Below are 18,413 nucleotides of genomic sequence, written 5' to 3' on the forward strand. Positions count from 1 at the left end.
TGAACATCGGTTTTAGACAGTGTCTAAGTGATAAATAACGTCTCTGCAATGCGGCAGCCATACTTAGGCATTGTTTAACCGTAAACATCGTCTAAATACCGTTTCGGCAATCGGCCCTACGAGTTTCACAGTAGGGGGACCATGTGCAGCTTTACTAAGGTCACTCGCCCGTCCTGCTGACACGTACTACCACTACAGTCTAAAATGGCCATAACTTCTGAACTATTCATGCAAATAATGTCCTGACAAGGTTATTGTAATCCTTATAAAATACTGGAGGAGGTCAAACAATTTATTTCGATGAGGAATTCGAGGATAATATCGAAATATTTATTTAATGTTAAGGAATTATGTATTTTTTTACCGCTGAGTATAGCATAAAATCGCTTCTAGAGGGCAAATGGTTGGAAATAGGTATATACCATCGCAGACTTTTTTGTAGAGGTTTCTATGCTCTACAATTCGTACACTTACACTTGGGGTCTATCGTTGATGGTTCACGCAGCGTAAGCCAAGAAAGCAAGTGACCGACCGACATTTTTTGTCTCTTTTACTGTATATCGGAACACGGAAACTGTATTATTTCACGAGCCTCGAAATGTATTCAGAGGGAAAGGAGAAGTAAACAAACCGGAATCATATCGCGGAGTGGCTCTTGAATCAGCAGCTTTTAAGATTCTAACCAAACTGATAACCCAGAGAATCAATAGAATAGCAGACCCGCTTCTCCCTGACGAACAGTTCGGATTTAGAGCCGGGAGATCGACTCTGATGGCAGTGGAATGCCTCCTCCAAGATATTCACGAAACAACCAGAGAAAAGCAAGGCAAAATATTCGTAATATTTATTTTCTACTCCAAGGCTTTTGATACAGTAGATAGACAGAAACTTGTTAGAAAACTAGAGGAAATCATCGGTCGTACCTGGCTCACTAGACTAGTTGCCAACATACTTGCGGAGAACTATATCCAAATAAGCGACAATCTCTGCACATCAAGATGGATTCGGCAGACAAATGGGGTATTACAGGGGGACCCACTAAGCCCTCTGCTGTTTAACATCTTCACACAGGATGCAATAAAAGAAATTAAGAAGCAAACACGAAAGGTTAACGCGTACATATATGCGGACGACATGGCTATTGCGTCTGAGAGTAAAGAGGAACTACAAGTTGCCATGGACTTAATTGTGGAATGGGCAGAAGATAATAAAATGGACCTTAATGCAAACAAAACAGAATTGGTTGTTGTTAGGAGGGGAGGAAAATTATCTAGAGACGATTACATCCTGTGTAAAGGACAAAAATTACGAATTAGTAACCGGTACAAATATCTAGGGATCACAATACAGGTAACAGGAACAACATTCACAATACACCTAAAGGAGAGAATCATCGCAGCTATACGAAGCATTAGCGATATTAAACATCTTCCACAGCTATCTTTGGAGACAGCCATGGCTCTGTTTAATACGAAAGTTGTTCCAACAGCCATATATGGTCTAGAGCTAAAATGGGAACACCTCTCAAAAAGACAACTGCAAGAGCTGGAAAGTTTGAAGGCTAGATTCTTGAAGAGAGTTTTATGCGTTTCTAAATATACATTATCAAGGCTAGTATACGTTCTGGCAAAGGAGACGTACTTCATTGAAGACATAAGACTTAGATTGTTACTCTCAGCGACAAGGAGTTACAGAGAGCTGCTACAAGAACTGCAAGCAAAGAGGGCTATGATATGGGACGAGTTTTACTCAACTGATGCGATGTTAAACAGGGACTGGACGCGTGGTGGATATGACCTGAGGCATACAGTGACCAGGTTTGCCGTACACGGGTTCCACCATAAGGTGTGCAGAACCATGGAATTTCACAAGTCAGGACCGGGTTGCGTATGTGTCTTCTGTGACCAACGATGCGGCATATACCATGCTATCGAATGTGTCCATAGAAAAGGAAGCTTGACACAACTGTGTAAATAACTGATCATGTTTTGCAAGCATTGACTGCATATTATCACTATTAGTGATATACATCTAAGTTATTTAAGTGTATATATCATGACCATTTGGTTGCAATACTATTATTAATTAATGTTTGTTATTGGTTTTACGTCCCACTAACTATGAATTTGAGCACCTTCACCACAGGACTGAGACAGGATCGAACCTGCCAGGTTGCCAAGAAGGCCAGCGCTCTACCATCTGAACTGTATCCTTAGTTGCATTCAGCTAAAGCCAGTCACAGATAAGCTCGGCTTACCACTTGCACTCCCCACTGTGAAACTCGTCCAGAGTCCCACTACTCCTGTAACTTTGCTTAGATTTACAATCCCACCGAAAAAGAAAATATGCTTTAAATATTCTCGCAAATGTATCACTAGTGACTTTAACGGCGATGCGGTGGCAACACGCACTTCACGCTAGAGCAGTGATTGAACGTTGCCAACGTGCCAGATTAACGGTAAATGTAAGACGTCGTATCGGCAAGTAGGGTCCCTAAACTGTATGGTTACCGACACTGAAAAAGACCCAACAGCAAGAAAAGTAACCATAAATCAATATCTTAATATTACAGGGGAAAAAGTATAAGGTTGCACCCTTAGGGTACGTCCTTACACGGAGAGGACTACATTACCGAGAAGAAGAAAAAGAAGAAGTTTGTGTTTGCGGTAGGCCACGGGGCATGGGCTAACATTTTCATGTTATGGTACATGAATAGGGTTATGATATGATTAAGTTACGGTGTGTGAGTTATGTATTTTTGTGGATTTCGAAGCCATATTAGCAGTCAATTCTTCAGATATAGGACTTTTATTGAGCATAAACAAAGAACATTTCGCGATTCAAGAATGGCAAAAAGTAAATACGAGTATGTGAAAAATTTTGAGTTGGACGATACTTGTCTTCCAAACTGTTGGATAATTGTGAGGATAGATGGAAGAACTTTCCATAAATTTGCCGACATCCATGAATTTGTGAAACCTAATGACATTCGTGCTCTCAATCTGATGTCGAAGGCAGCAACATGCGTTATGGAGGAGTTCAAAGATATATGCCTTTCTTATGGTCAAAGTGACGAGTACAGTTTCGTATTCAGGAAGGATACTTCCCTTTTCAATCGTAGAGCGTCCAAGCTGATGACAAATGTGAACAGTTTGTTTGCGTCTGCTTTTGTTTACCACTGGGCAGCATTTTTTAGTCCAGTTCAGTTACAGTATCCTCCCTGTTTTGATGCTCGTATTGTACTGTACCCTACAGATAATAATCTGCGCGATTATTTAAGTTGGAGACAAGCCGACGTCCATGTCAACAATTTATATAACACAGCTTTTTGGAACTTAGTTTTGAAGAAGGGATATTCAAATGCAAAGGTAGTATGAACTGCAAAGTCATATCCTTTGTAGATAATTTATATAATACTAAGTATATTTTAGTCAGAATAAGTGAATGTGTAATTTTTCAACAGCCTGGAAAACCCAAGATTGTGTAGATGAGCCTGGCTCTAATAATTGTGATTTTAATTTTGATAAACACAACAGGCACTCACAGATCTCCTGTCATGTCAAAAATCAGTTCCAATACTTTATTAATAGGATATCCAGCACTTGTTTTTAGTTGAAATGAAATTGTGAGATTTGGCTGTGCGGTTAGGGGTGCCCAGCTGTGAGCTTGCATCCGGGAGATAGCAGGATTGAACCCTACTGTCAGCAGCCCTGAAGATGGTTTTCCATGGTTTCCCATTTTCACACCAGGCAAATGCTAGGGCTGTAATTTAATTAAGGCCACAGCCACTTCCTTCCCACTTCTAGGCCTTTCCCATCCCATTGTCACTATAAGACCTACCTGTGTTGGTGTGACGTAAAACAAATTGTAAAAAACAAAAAAAGGCATGAATTTCACAGTAAAGATAATATGGTATTTGAAGGGACCATAATATACTTTTTTCCAGCCTTGTTTGATTTCTTATTAGGGCCAGTTGAAATATAGCAATCATAAGAGAAGGATACTAGCTGAAGACAATTATGTTTAATAAGCCAGTCTTATGCCTTTGCTGGCAGGACCTAGTGTTTACACTGCACTATGTCTTCTGGTATGGGCTAGAGTAATTTTGTTACTTTCATTGATCTGTCGCTGTCTTATCCTTGGCTTTGACAATATGAAAGTGACTAAGGTATGAGCGATGCTAGTAATGCCATTCCTTCTGCAGCCAGTCCCTGCTATGAATGGTGTAAAATGTTGCTCATAGGGCTGGTTGGTGCATGCATTTCAGTAGGCTTGGCAGACTGATATGTAATAGCAATTTCTGGCTCGGTGAGGAAAGCAACGGGAAACTACCTCACTCCTCATTTCCCTAGTACGCCTCTGCAGTGATGCCTAGGCCATCTATGACAGCTGATGGCGGAGCTGTGGAGGATCCAACCAGCCTTAGGGCTGAGGACTGAACATACATACATACAAGCCAGTCTTGAATAATTTCTTTTTACAAGTTTTTATTCTGTTATATTTTTGTGTGGTAACCTTTTGCAATGCAGCAAATACAATACTAGTTACAGTTAAAAATTGTCACACAGTTACAAAGTGATAAACAGATGACTTGTCAAGATTTTACTTACTAACAGGGGATTTAAAATTTTATACAAATAAGCACAGTATTTTGTAAGGTGTAGGGTCATGTGAGGCAAATTACTTCCCATACTAGTGTGAATACAGGAGGAAAGGATTGAACCTTTTAATACGATAGAGTATTGCAGTGGATCTGCTGTATCTTACAGGATTCTATTGTAATTTTATATAGCCTAGCCTCATTAAATTACGCACATTCTACTTCTTCATTTAATCAGGTTACGAAAGAAGTTCTGAGTAATTTCATAGTCCACGCCTGTTGAACAAGGACAATGTACTTCTTACGAGGACATTCTGTTCAAAATTCTCCTTATAGGAAGTTACTGTCATGTCTTCTGATTTGTATAAGGTGTCTTACAAGGTTGAAACTGCAGACATTGTTTTTCGGGTGCCTGGTCCTCTCTAAATGTTGGCAGTAGCTTGATTTGCTTTTTTGTCCATACCATTCCAAACAGCAGAATAATGTATTCAGTCCATACCACTTACTCGTTTAAGTTCTTGGACAACTTGGTTCAGGCTTTGGAGGATTACTTGGTCCAGATGATATTTTTGTACCATATCATATGACCAAAGTATTCTAGTTTTCTTTTCTTGATGGTATGAAGTATTTCACATTATTTGTTTGAGTTCCAGAGCACACTGACCCGGTGTGCATCATCTGGTAAGGGTCCCAGCTCAGGGTTACGAGTGAAGACCTCAACGGAATCTACAGCGGAGAAGATGGACTTTGGAACAGTGGAGATTGCGGAAGAAGCAGCCCAGTACTTGGGGATTCATCAGCAGGATTTGTTTCCCATTTTAGGGATGGCTGCAAGGGCGTCTGTTCCTCATGTAAGAGGCAACCTGAATAATTGCAAGCTGTTGTAGCTTTTAAAAGCCTTTGGGAGAGGCGACCCCATCATAACAGCAGCCTAAAAATGAGTGATGGTAAATGTCAATCTTGGAAAAGGAGAGGCAATGGTGGAGAAATACCATCAACACCCCGACCTGGCAGCAGCTGGACAAGGGGAAATGAAAATGATGATAACAACACCAGAGTTCAACATTAGAAATGCTACCTCTTCAAGATATCTTCAGTATTCTGTGGTATGCCTACTTCTCAGATGTTTGCATCTTTTTCTATCTCTGGTTCCAGTACAGTTTTGCTATCATTTAGATGTCATGTCTGTAAAACCCAATTTTCAGAAAAATTTCCATCAGTTTGTGATATTGGACTTTGTCAAACGCATTTTGAATTTTTCTTCACTTTGGTTATGAAAAAAGGACGGTGAGCTCACTACCAAGACATTCTTTTTTAATTTCTTCTGGTAGGGACTTATTGTCATGTTGCCTTATTTGTATTAACAAGTGAAAACCTTTATATCATGATGACATTGTCCATAACCATAACCATTTCTGAAACCAAATTCAGCTTGCTTTCAGGATATAGTGGGTTTGAACCCCACTGTTGGCAGCCCTGAAGATGGTTTTCCGTGGTTTCTCATTTTCACACTAGGCCACGGTCACTTCCCACTCCTAGCCCTTTCCTATCCCATCATCACCGCAAGACCTATCTGTGTGGTAGTGATGTAAGGCAAATTTTGTTTTAAAACATTTTGGTTTTGCTAGGATCTCTTCACATCTATGGTATATTCATTTTGTATCATGGTTTCTCCAATAACATTCTGAAAGTTGATTTATGGCAGTCCTTTGAGATTATTACACTTCAATAGATGCTGTTGAACAAACGAGCCATAAGGAAAGACTGTTATTCCTTCAGTAGTTTAAGTATCTCAGCAGTTAGCACATCTTATCATGACCTAAAAATTTCTTTAGATATTATGATGTTCTCTATTTCCGTACTAGTCCCACTTCCATCCTACTCACCAAATCAGGAGTTCCACCTATAAGAATCAGATGACAGCAGATACTCCTCACGTACACAGCCAAAATTCGTAAAATGCCACAGTATTCGGCTATCAATGCATTTTTAATACCCAATACCACCAGAGGTACCAAAACCGGCCAGATCCCACACGGCCAGTTGGGATTCAAATTGATAGCTTGTATCGTGAGTTAGATGTGGCTATTGGCATTAATCTTGAATGGACCCGTAGCAAAGTACCTCTGTAGCTAGTTTTTTTTTTTTTTTGCTAGGGGCTTTACGTCGCACCGACACAGATAGGTCTTATGGCGACGATGGGATAGGAAAGGCCTAGGAGTTGAAAGGAAGCGGCCGTGGCCTTAATTAAGGTACAGCCCCAGCATTTGCCTGGTGTGAAAATGGGAAACCACGGAAAACCATCTTCAGGGCTGCCGATAGTGGGATTCGAACCTACTGTAGCTAGTTCTGCGGCTGGATATATGGCTAAGATTACTCGGTGGACCAAAGGTGAACATGGACATCTATGTTCATCGGAGTTATTTCCAGGATTTTGTTCACCAGTATCTGACCATGCGAGATATCTTTTGAGATGTTTCTAAGATTGGGGAAACTCTAGGATGCCATTTCGTCTCTGATGATATTAGCACAAAGATTTTGCTTCCCAATGTGTATTGCATTTATACTGCAGAGCTTTTCACCATCTTAGAAGCTCTGCAGTTTGCACTGGATGACAAAAAATACCACTTTCTCATATGTACTGTCTCATTAAGTTCTCTGCTGCATGAATATTGAATTTTCATGACTGCATTGTAATTGAAATCAACTTTCAGTCTATTAGGTTGTGTTCTGTACATGTAGTACGTGTTGAAGAGATGTTAAGTACAGAACAAAATTGGCCAATCGGACACCAGTGGGATCTGTTCGGATATTTCTGGATCTGTATTATCTATACCTGCTGCTTTAACATTCTTTTAATTGTTTCAGTGCTAACCTAACGTCATGCCTTGTTGGGGGATCTAGCTTTATTCTTGAGTCTTCACTATCTAAACCTTCATTTACTTCTTGCATTTCCTGATCATTTCCCTCATCTTTGTTTACAATTTCTGAAAAATACTCTTGCCATCTTCTCAGTTGTTCTTCTTGTGATAACAGCATATTTCCTTGCTTATCCCTCACTGGTTTAATCTGGGATCTGTTCGGATACCACTGGTGTCTGGTTGGCCAATTTTGTTCTGTACTTAACATCTCTTCAACACATACTTACATGTACAGAACACGACCTAATAGGTTGAAAGTTGATTTCGATTTTCTGCTGTATATTGACATCTGTTTCCCACAACACCCACTGATGCGGCGAATTCATGACCTAGCTAGGTTGTGTGATAATGGCACCAAAATCATTTTCACTTGGCTCCCAAGCCACATTGGGATTGCGGAAAATGAACGTGCGGACAAAGCTGCAAAAGAAGCAGCATTTTTGCCACCTACACCTATGAACATACCTGGTACGGATGTTTGTTCTCAGCTATGTCAAACTATCTTGGCGGTTAGCTATTTCTACTTCCAACAAGCTGAGAGAAATTAAGAAGACCAGTGTTCTCCCCAGAAATTTTCGTCAGCCAGGTGGCAAGAATGAGTAGCCGGGCGGGAAATACTATGTAAAAAATGAATATGATAAAATTTCAAAGTATTCCTTTCAAGGCATTAACAATAATATCAGACAGGTAAATATTAACTGCAGAATTGAACTATTTTAGTGTTATAATGACGAACGAGACATAACAGAGTATTTTGAACTTCTAGTGTTCTATTGCTCGTTCATAATCATGTAACTCCGGGGCTTAGCACTCGGTTGCTGTAGAGGGTGGTGGTGATTATTGTTTTAAAAGTAAGTACAACTAGGCAACCACCTTCTATTAATATTAATCAGAGAGAAAATATGGAAGGGGTCCGACACTTCAGAAAATGAAGGTATCGGCCAAAGAACGACAAGGGCCATGCAGGTCGTGAAAGTGAAAGACTCCCGAGGCCTTGTGACCTAATACGCTAGGATCTGAAAAGAACAAGAATAGACCGGGCAGTTAGGAGCACGCAGCTGTGAGCTTGCATCTGGGAGATAGTTCGAACCCCACTGTCAATAGCCCTGAAGATTTTTTTTCCATGGTTTCCCATTTTTACACTAGGCAAATACTGGGGCTGTACTTTTATTAAGGGCACGGCCGCTTCCTTCCCACTCTTAGGTGTCCCATCGTCGCCATAAGACCAATCTGTGTTGGTGCAACGTAAAGCAAATTTAAAAAAAGAAACTTAGCAAAATTTCAAAAATTTATCTCTGTTGACAAAACCAGTCATTGAGTTATTGTCATGTCTAGTAAATAATAATAACAATAATCGTATACCCTCAGCTACTATGTGCAAGCATTTCAATTTGATGCCATCTGGCTGTTTGCTATCCAATTTCTACGTTCTGTTTTACTCTAGGTCTATTAGATAGCAGAGTAAACTGAATCTCTTTTGGGCACCTATGGCCCAGTTTTAATTCATTTTGTCGGGTAAACACCGTGTCACCAGAGATCTTTTACAAGGCGACATGTCCAGTCTTTTTTTCTTTTAATTCCTCTCGTTCCCACTGGAACATAGGGCATCCGTGAAACGTCTCCATTGTGGTAGTCGACTTGCCAATGCTTTAACTTCCTTCGAAGTCTTCCCTGCTTCAAGAGCCGCCTCCTCCACAGTCCTCTTCCAGGTCTTCCTAGGACGACCACTCCTCCGTGCGCCTTGCGGATTCCATTCCAGTGCTGTGCGTTCTATAAATCCCACTGTCTTTCTCAAAGTATGACCTATCCCTTTTGATTTCCACTGCGACTGGAACTTGGTTTGTTGTTCTCCATAGCTCATCATTGGATATAATTTCAGGCCATCTGATGTTTCTGATGCGCCGTAAGCAATGGTTTATAAATATCTGCAAGAGATTAGTGATAGTTTGAGTAACCTTCCAAGTTTCACAAGCATATAGAAGGACTGATTTAACATTTGTATTGAAAATTTTTATTTTCGCTTTCCTTGAAATGTTGTTATTATTCCGTGCCGTATACAGTTGTTTGAAGGCTCTACTTGCTTTCCTTATTCTGGCTCTCACATCCTCTTCTTTTCATTCCTCTCGTCATCGAGGTATCCATCCGGTTTCGTTTCACTTCAGTTTCCCTAATAAGTGGATTTAAAATGTGCGAGTTATTAGCCCACAGCACCCGAGCTTGGTGGTGGGACTGCCACCTGAGCCTCCAAGCCTGCCGTTTTCTGTAGGGGTTGTCTCCCTTAGCTTTTGAAGATCCCTCTTCACCACCACAAGGCAGTGGTTTCCCCCATTTCTTCAACCCCAAGTGAAAAGGGTTGCCTCGTCTGCCAGATTTGCCGTTCCAAAGGTCTCCTTCTCCGCCGCATCTGCCATTGAGGACTTCACCAGAGCCCCGTTAGCTGTCACTTTTCAGGGTTCCTGAAGGGCCTTCACAGCTAACGTAGCGGTCCTGGGGCACACACAGTCCCTGTTGTACTTCACCCCTACAGGCAATCCCCTACTTCATGTAGTTGCCCACCTCCCACGACGTGGACGAGGGGTTGGACTTATGGGAGGCGACATGTCCAGTAATATTGAAGAAATTATGAAGGATAAAATCAACAGCAATCAGCATTTCTCCCTTAAGATCGACAAGTCCACCGATATTAGCCACCATGCACAACTTCTTGCTTACATTCGATACACTGATGGAGGTGTAATTGCAACTAATTTCTTCTTTTTTTTTTTTTTTTTTTTTGCAAAAAAGTTCCTGTGCAATCCACCAGTGAAGAAATATTTCATGTGACTAATTAATGTGTGTTCCAAAATGAATGGAAGGATTCTGTTAATGTTTGTACAGATGGAGATTATCCTATGACAGGCCAAGTGAAAGGATTTGCAGCTCAACGTTTGTCTTTTAAGTCATCAGGCTGGAGGCTGGTTGGATCCTCAAATATACCGAGCTCGATAGCTGCAGTTGCTTAAGTGCGGCCTGTATCCAGTAATCGGGAGATAGTGGGTTCGAGCCCCACTGTCGGCAGCCCTGAAGATGGTTTTCTGTGGTTTCCCATTTTCACACCAGGCAAATGCCGGGGCTGTAACTTAATTAAGGCCACGACCGCTTCCTTCCACTTCCTAGGCCTTTCCTATCCCATCGTCACCATAAGACATATCTGTTTGGTGCAACGTAAAGCAAGTAGCAAGAAAACAACAAAAAAATCCTCAAATAGCACCACCAAAGGTTATGTGGTTATAGGGAAACCATAAAAACTGATGGCACAGCTGAAATGAAGCTATTAGGAAATGTGGTTTGCCATTGCTTTTCTCACTGGGCCGGAAAGTGGAGCCTCTGTGGCTCAGGTGGCAGCGCACCGGCCTCTCACCGCTGCATACCGTGGTTCAAATCCCGGTCACTCCATGTGAGATTTGTGCTGGACAAAGCGGAGGCAGGACAGGTTTTTCTCTGGGTACTCCGGTTTTCCCTGTCATCTTTCATTCCAGCAACACTCTACACTATTATTTCATCTGTCGGTCATTAATCATTGCTTTAGAGGAGTGCGACAGGCCTCGGCAGCTGGCACAATTCATATCCTCGCCGCAAGCTGGGGGCTTCATTCATCCCATCCCTGACTCGGTCATTGACTGGAAAACAGATTGTAGGTTTTCATTTTTTCACTGAGCCGGAAAGTGTTATTGCAGCACACTGACCCTTTGAGCAACTCCTTTCATAAAAATTCAGATGCGCTAGACATACAACGAATTTCATTACTCAACGCCATACCTCAGCAGCTTCCATACTGTCACGGCCATGGACGAGGCTGGGATTTAGGTGAAAGCTGCATTTTTCTCTGGTCTTTGCCAAGAGACAGATGCAAAAAGTACTGCATTCATCAAGAAATGGCAACAGGCGAAGCAGCTCAAAAATGCAAATTTAATCCTAGTGTACAACGTGATCATTGTTTTATTCACTGCAAAGCCATTGTTGCTAAAACTTTGCCACTTTTTTTTTTTTTTTTTTTAAAGATGCGCTGGACGTTGTGGTAAAAGCCATGAACCTTGTTAAATTGTGTCCCCTAAATTCCAGGCTATTTTCCGTTTTGTGCCAGGAAATGGGATCGGAACACACTACATCCCTGTTATACTGAGAAGTACCAATGGTTATCACGAGGAAAATTGTTAATGCAAATATTGAAATTTAAAGACAAGGTACTTGCATTTTTGACTGTTGAGAGGCATGAGTATGCACTTGCATTTTTGACTGTTGAAAGGCATGAGTATGCATGTTTATTCACAGATGATGAAACTTGGGCATATTTTTCTGATATTTTCACATGCTTAAAATGAGCTGAACAGAAAATGCAAGGTAGGAACAAAAGTAATTTTACTAGCACGGATAAGATTCAAGGATTTGCAGGAAGTATATGTATTTATATTAATAGTGTCATATCATACGTTTTTGAGGGGAATAACATTTTGATGTGCCATGAGTAGAAAATGGTTGTGGAACACTACAGAACTGATCTGTTGCTCTGCGATTACCATATCTTAAGGCCATTGAGAAATGCTTTTATTAGCAACGCTATTGAATTAGTTCATTCCTGTAATATCAGATAAGCCTCCGTGGCTCAGGCGTCAGCGTGCCGGCCTCTCACCGCTGGGTTCCATGGTTCAAATCTCTGTCACTCCATGTGAGATTTGTGCTGGACAAAGCGGAGGCGGGACAGCTTTTTCTCTGGATACTCCGGTTTTTCCTGTCATCTTTCATTCCAGCAATACTGTCCATTAACATTTTATCTGTCAGTCATTGATCATTGCCCTAGAAGAGTGCAACGCTTCGTCAGCCGGCACAATTCCTATCCTCGCCGCAAGATGGGGGCTTCATTCATTCCATTCCTAACCCGGTCGAATGATTGGAAACAGGCTGTGGATTTTCATTTTTCTGTAATATCAGAGACCATTATGATGTAACCCTTTTAGGGTGGTGCCGAGTGAGCTCTTTGCAGAGTTGTTATGTAGGTATGCCTCAGTCTCTACTGCAGTGGTCCATTTTGTTTCTCTTTGCTTCACATTGTCTCTCTGCTGGTTCACCCATCTCTAATCTGTGCACTTAGTAGGTTCTCTTGTGATTTACATGCTTTTCACATGCCTGAACCTTTGAAGTCATGCTAATCTTAAAGTTAAGAGCACTTAAGTCCTTCATTTGAACTTATTGTGCATATTTGGGTCCGAGATATCAAGCTACTTCTTGCAAATAGGTTTTTTATTTTGGTCTTACAATAGTAACCTAACATTCTTACTTTTTTATTTTTCTAGGCTGAAGAACGACTAAAAGGCACCCTAGCAGCTGACAAGAATGAGCTGTTGTTTACAGAATTTGGTTTGAACTATAACAACGAGCCAGCTATATATCGTAAAGGAACCATTCTTCTCAGAAAATTATGTAAAATACATGAAGATAAAAAACTTCGTCAAGTTGTGGTCCCTTTCTTTACTGACATGATTGGAGATGCATTTTGGAAAGAACATTCAGAGATTTTGGGATTGAAGTCGGCACAAGTCTACAATCAACCTTCAGAGAACAACGAAATAACAGGTCATAACAAGCATGAAATATCCATTTCAAACACAAGAACAGATAACCATGTATCTCCTTCATCAGAATGCACAGATCCTGTTAGTGAAACTCGCTATGAAAGTAAATAATAGAATATCAATCATATATATTTATAAACAGCGATTGGTAATAACAGTATTTATATAAACAAATTTTCTCATTGGAGTATGTCTCCAATTATATTCAGTAACTTCAGTAACTATTGTAAAAGCAGTTGTCACATCATTATCATTGATTGTTAATTCTTATCACTATGTAATTGATGTCAGCATTAAATAATACCATATTTACGCGCATAATCCCCGCCGCCGAATAATTCCCGCACCCTAATTTTAGGAAGGCTCATTTTGAGAAAAAGTAAATTAACTAAAAATTTTTCCATTCAAAGAGTAACATAGGCATACACAAACATTTTGTATCACTCTGCAAGGTTCACGTGGTCTTTACGCAAATATGAATGCGTAAATTTACGGAAATAGCTGCTTTGCCTGACCATATTTGAGAAATATCACTGCTATAAAATATATTTGCCATGAAAATTATCAAGTAGGCATATGTATTTCATTAATCTGAACTTGCAGTAGACTTGATATCCTGTAGATCGAAAGATTCATCGTCTTTTGCACCACTGGAATCCTCTCCGAAATGTATCCATCAAGTTTCATTTGCAGTATTCAAATAATGCATTTGGATAACTCACTGACAAACATAACCTCACGCAACGACAGAAAAAAGAAGACAAATATTCAAAGACGAGAAGTCTATACTGGCTCCCCTGTGCAAGTACTTTATTCATTGGATTACTATACTGTACGCATTTTTAGATATCTTGTATTTGCATGGTAATTACCCAACGGCCTTAAAACATCGTGTCTTATCGAACTTTCCTATCACGATGGGAAGAAGTCTTTTGGTTCCGTTTGCATTGCAACACAGTACAGTGACCTCCATCTCCTTTAAAAAAAGTCCATTTGAGCTAGGCATAAAAAATGTAGTTTCATTGGCATTGCCAATATTGTTCGTTGCATACAAATTGATTATAATTATGATCCACGCTTTTTCGCCAGCTGTCGGCATCGCCAAAGAGAATCGCCAGTGTTCGCGGATTCTGCTTCTTCGCACACTGCCTGTTACAGGATACTGTTCCTTAAAATGCTGAATACAAAAGAATTATGATTTCACTCGAATATGAAACAAACTGTCAACACACCAAAGTGAGTGATAGTGCAGAAAGCTATCCCTGCACGTTCCCGAAAATGCATTCTACCGTGTTACGGAGAAATTTTGAATTTAAATTACTGTGTAAAATACTATTTTTTTAAAATGTAAAGACAGTTTTAAATTAAAAGTCTGAATTGTTTTCTATTTAAATATGACATGGGGACAGTTTTTTTTTTCCATCCGCAGTTACACAAAGCATATCTCTACACCCAGTATCGAAAACTACGTGAGCCAGGAGCGTGTTGCCAACATTGACACAAATAAAACCCGCACCTCAATTTTGTGCCTCATTTAAAAGAAAAATGCGGGTATTATTTGAGTAAATACGGTATTTTAATTTTTGTAGGAAGTATGTAAAGAGATAGTTAACATAAAGATCATTATTGCACTTTTAAAAGTGTATTGTTGGAATTGATGCTAGTGTAGAGTGATTGACCCATTCACTTCAGCTATTTAGCTTCATTGCTAGAGACTGAAGGCAAGAGATCAAAGCAGGTATTTTCCAAAGTCCATTCTTTCAGGCCACATAATATAAGAGTAAGTGGGGCACGAAGATCGGAGCGTCTGAAGAAGTACTGGGAGGACCGCAAAGCCCGAACAATCCCTTCAAAGAGACCTGAACGACGGACTGACTAAAGTGATCCTATGTGGTCATAAAAGAAGAAGAAGAAGAAGAAGATAAGAGTAAGTGACTAGCCACCCCAGACCAATACAACAATGTTAGAAAATTCAAACGTGAAAATCCTTTCATATTATATCCCAACTCTATGAAACGTCTGTGTATCAACACCTTATTTAAAATTAACTATGTACCAACATTTTGCGGACAAAATGACAATACAACAATATTAAACATTGAAACCTAAGAATCTTTCATTTTATGTCCCAAATCTATGAAATATCTGTATATGATGTATTAAAATACAGATGGTTGACTGTTGATCCATTGTATTTAACCCTCCGTTGGTCGCACCTCATTTCTTAACGTCGCTGGTCGCGGGTGACTGGAGCACTCACCAGTAACGTAATATGATTTTTGAGGCCTTTATTGTTATTATTTTTGGTGTTATTGTTGTAATTTTGATACTTGTTTATTCTTTAATTATTTTTTTGTTGATAGGTTAAGTACAATATTCATTGAAACAGAATACACATAATTATTGCAAACACCATGGTAAAGTACTTAATGCTACACATGTCATTTTTAAATACATTTTTCTTACTATTCTACATGTGCAATATATGTTTACATATTTTACAGCAAATAAATAGGAATCTAACACTGCACAATGAATAACTACAAATTACAGTAAAAATTATTGTTGTGAAATGCATAATTAACATTCCAATAATTATCAAGTTAACATTATTATGTCACTGATAAATGCTTTTCTTTTTCGACCATGCATGCTGTGTTGTGGACTCGGGGTACATTTAGTTACTGTCTTCCATGCCTATCTCAACCTCTGACAAATACTGACAGTGTGTTGACCACATATTGAGAGCTGACATTTACTGCATCTTGTCATTGTTTTTCGATTCTTTTTCATCGGGCAGTAGGCACTTTTCGCCCTAGCTTAGTCTAGTTGTGGCAGAGTTGTCAGCTCTTCTTGTGGTAGCCCAAGGTTTTGTTGCATTCTCATTCGAAGATCTGAATGAATGCCACTAGTAGAAGCTCTCCGTGCCATGTGATTCTTGGTCAGATTTAAAGCCAATGTTTTCAAGAGCTTTCTTCGCGTCATCTCTTCATTCATGTTGCTTCAGAAAATGATCTGGGCGTTGATTCCTCCTATATCAAGTAATGTGAAAAATATACAAAGAGGCCATTGATAGCACACCCTTGCTACAGTGTATAGAGTTTTCAGCTTGTCTACTACGTCCACCCCTCCCCTGGTAAGGTTATAAAACGTAACGACTGTAGGCTTCCTCAAGTCACCAGAAGATTCATCGTTCTCGTCAGAATTGTGCATACTTGATATTAGTATCACGTTCCTGTATTTCCGTGGCACGTAGGATACTAACAAAGCAATGCAGAGTAGAGTTCACTTCCCTTTGCTTAGTGTTCACAATTTCTGATGGGATTGCAGTCTTGTTCTTTCTGATGGTAGCGACAACAGTAAGACTGTCATTTCTCACCAGTTCATTCACTAGCTCCACTGAAGAGAACCAGTTGTCCATCGTTATATTATGCCCAGTGTTTTTTATTGGTTCTGTCAATCTTTTCACAATGGCACTTGGTCTGTTATCGGTAACAAACGGCCCATCCGGTTGAACTCCAGGGTAGATCTCCATATTTGAGGTGTAAAACATCCGTGTATCCACCATGGCGAAAATCTTGAGACCATACTTTGCTGGCTTCTTTGCCATATACTGCCTGAAACTGCACCGCCCTCGAAAAGACTCAAGCATCTCGTCAACTGTGACGTACTCTCCCACAGAATAGCACACTTTACAGCGCTGTACAAAGCCCTCAAATATTTCTCATATCGCTGCCAATTTATCGACGGATTTCCTTTCATTTCTCGTCTGAGCATCATCAAATCGGAGACATCTCAAAACGGAAGATTTTTACATTACTATAGATCAATACGCAAACCCAAATTATAACTTGAACGAAATTACAGATAAAGTTAATATCCTCTTTAATACAGTCATCCCGATTTTAAAAAACACCTACATAAAAATAGTTAAAAAACAGAATCCAATATATATCAAGGAACCTCCCGAAGACACGCCCAGCCATGCTCCACCTCTCCCAATCGCTACCCCTATTGAACCTCCACTCCCCCTCTCTACCAACTCTACCTCACCTTCCCCAATCAATACCCCTCATGCCCCTCCACTTCCCCTCTCCATTACCGCAAGTACTAGCCCTAGACGTACACGGAGCAGTACACGACGTGCTCCCTAACAGTACACATTCGACCAGTCAACAGGATTATGTAAGTAAACACTTATTCCACACGTTCATTAGACATTCCACTGAGAAAATTCTTATACTTCATTCTTCTCTGTTCTCGCAGATTACTGAATGTCCAACAACAAAACTACAAAGAGGGAGCATCTGCACCTACTCAATATCTTTTAACGAGATTAGTACCAAGAAAACTAATGATACACCATAATATTTTCATGTTCATTATTCAACATTCTTAATCATATGAACTTAAAAGAAAAACAACATACATAGTGGAATATTCTAGAATGCTTGGTACAAACATATCTGTGAATGTACAAAATTAATATAATTCCAAAACGTACCGCAAGAATCATGTGAACATTTTTTTCATATTTTTTTCGTATTTTAATGTATTATTTGATAAATTTTATTACATCCATATCATAGAATGTTCCAGAATGTTTAGTATAAACATACCAATGAATGTATAGAACGATTCACCAGTATGAACTGAACTTCAAAGTGTACTTCAAGAACGCCATAAACATTTTACTTGTTGAAATTGTATTTCACCAAATTATCTACTACTCACAAATAGTACCGGTACACTAGAAATTTATGTAACACATACATGTCATAGAATTTTGATGCTTGTTTTTAAACCAGAAGATACATCATATCATTGTATATTTTATATATTGTATATTTTAATCTTATCACTCACATCATGTGACATTCTTCATTAGATTTAGTAATGTTTTTAAAATTATTTTAAGTTAACTTTAGATCTTATGACCAGCTGAAGATGACCTCTGTGAAGGTCGAAACCGGTACTGCTTAGTAACAAGATATAATAAAGTATTGATTAGGTGGACAGTACCCATTCTTTGTGATTATAGATACTAAGTATCAATACGGACATGAAACTGATAGATTACAATACGACATCTCAAAAGTAAGTAAAATCTCCGGTATGACATTACTAGACGAAATATTTCTGGAACTGTCCCATCCGTCGCCCACAAATCTTCAACATTTTGATGAGAGGACTTCATCACACTGGATAAGTAAAGTAATCCTATAAGAGCCCTGATTTCATCAATGTTGGTATCCACAGCATCCCTCTCCCGAGAATAATTAG

At 39.6% G+C, this 18,413-nt stretch overlaps 1 protein-coding gene across 3 annotated transcripts; it reads left to right on the forward strand.

Moving 5' to 3' along the window:
• Positions 1-2,641: 2,641 nt before the first annotated feature.
• THG (tRNA-histidine guanylyltransferase) lies at positions 2,642-18,151 on the forward strand. Of its 3 annotated transcripts, none has more exons than XM_068227171.1 (3): positions 2,642-3,368; positions 12,852-13,233; positions 14,895-18,151. In XM_068227171.1, exons 1-3 carry the CDS (start codon positions 2,751-2,753, stop codon positions 14,906-14,908), a joined length of 1,014 nt encoding a protein of 337 aa, XP_068083272.1. In that variant the 5' UTR covers positions 2,642-2,750; the 3' UTR covers positions 14,909-18,151. The 3 variants fall into 3 exon arrangements, with proteins under 3 accessions (XP_068083272.1, XP_067001222.2, XP_068083273.1); XM_067145121.2 differs by having other exon boundaries at positions 17,397-18,151; XM_068227172.1 differs by lacking the exon at positions 2,642-3,368 and adding an exon at positions 3,381-5,706.
• The last annotated feature ends 262 nt before the right edge of the window (positions 18,152-18,413 follow it).

Source organism: Anabrus simplex, chromosome 4 (assembly GCF_040414725.1).
Source record: "Anabrus simplex isolate iqAnaSimp1 chromosome 4, ASM4041472v1, whole genome shotgun sequence".
Taxonomy (NCBI): Eukaryota; Metazoa; Arthropoda; class Insecta; order Orthoptera; family Tettigoniidae; genus Anabrus; species Anabrus simplex.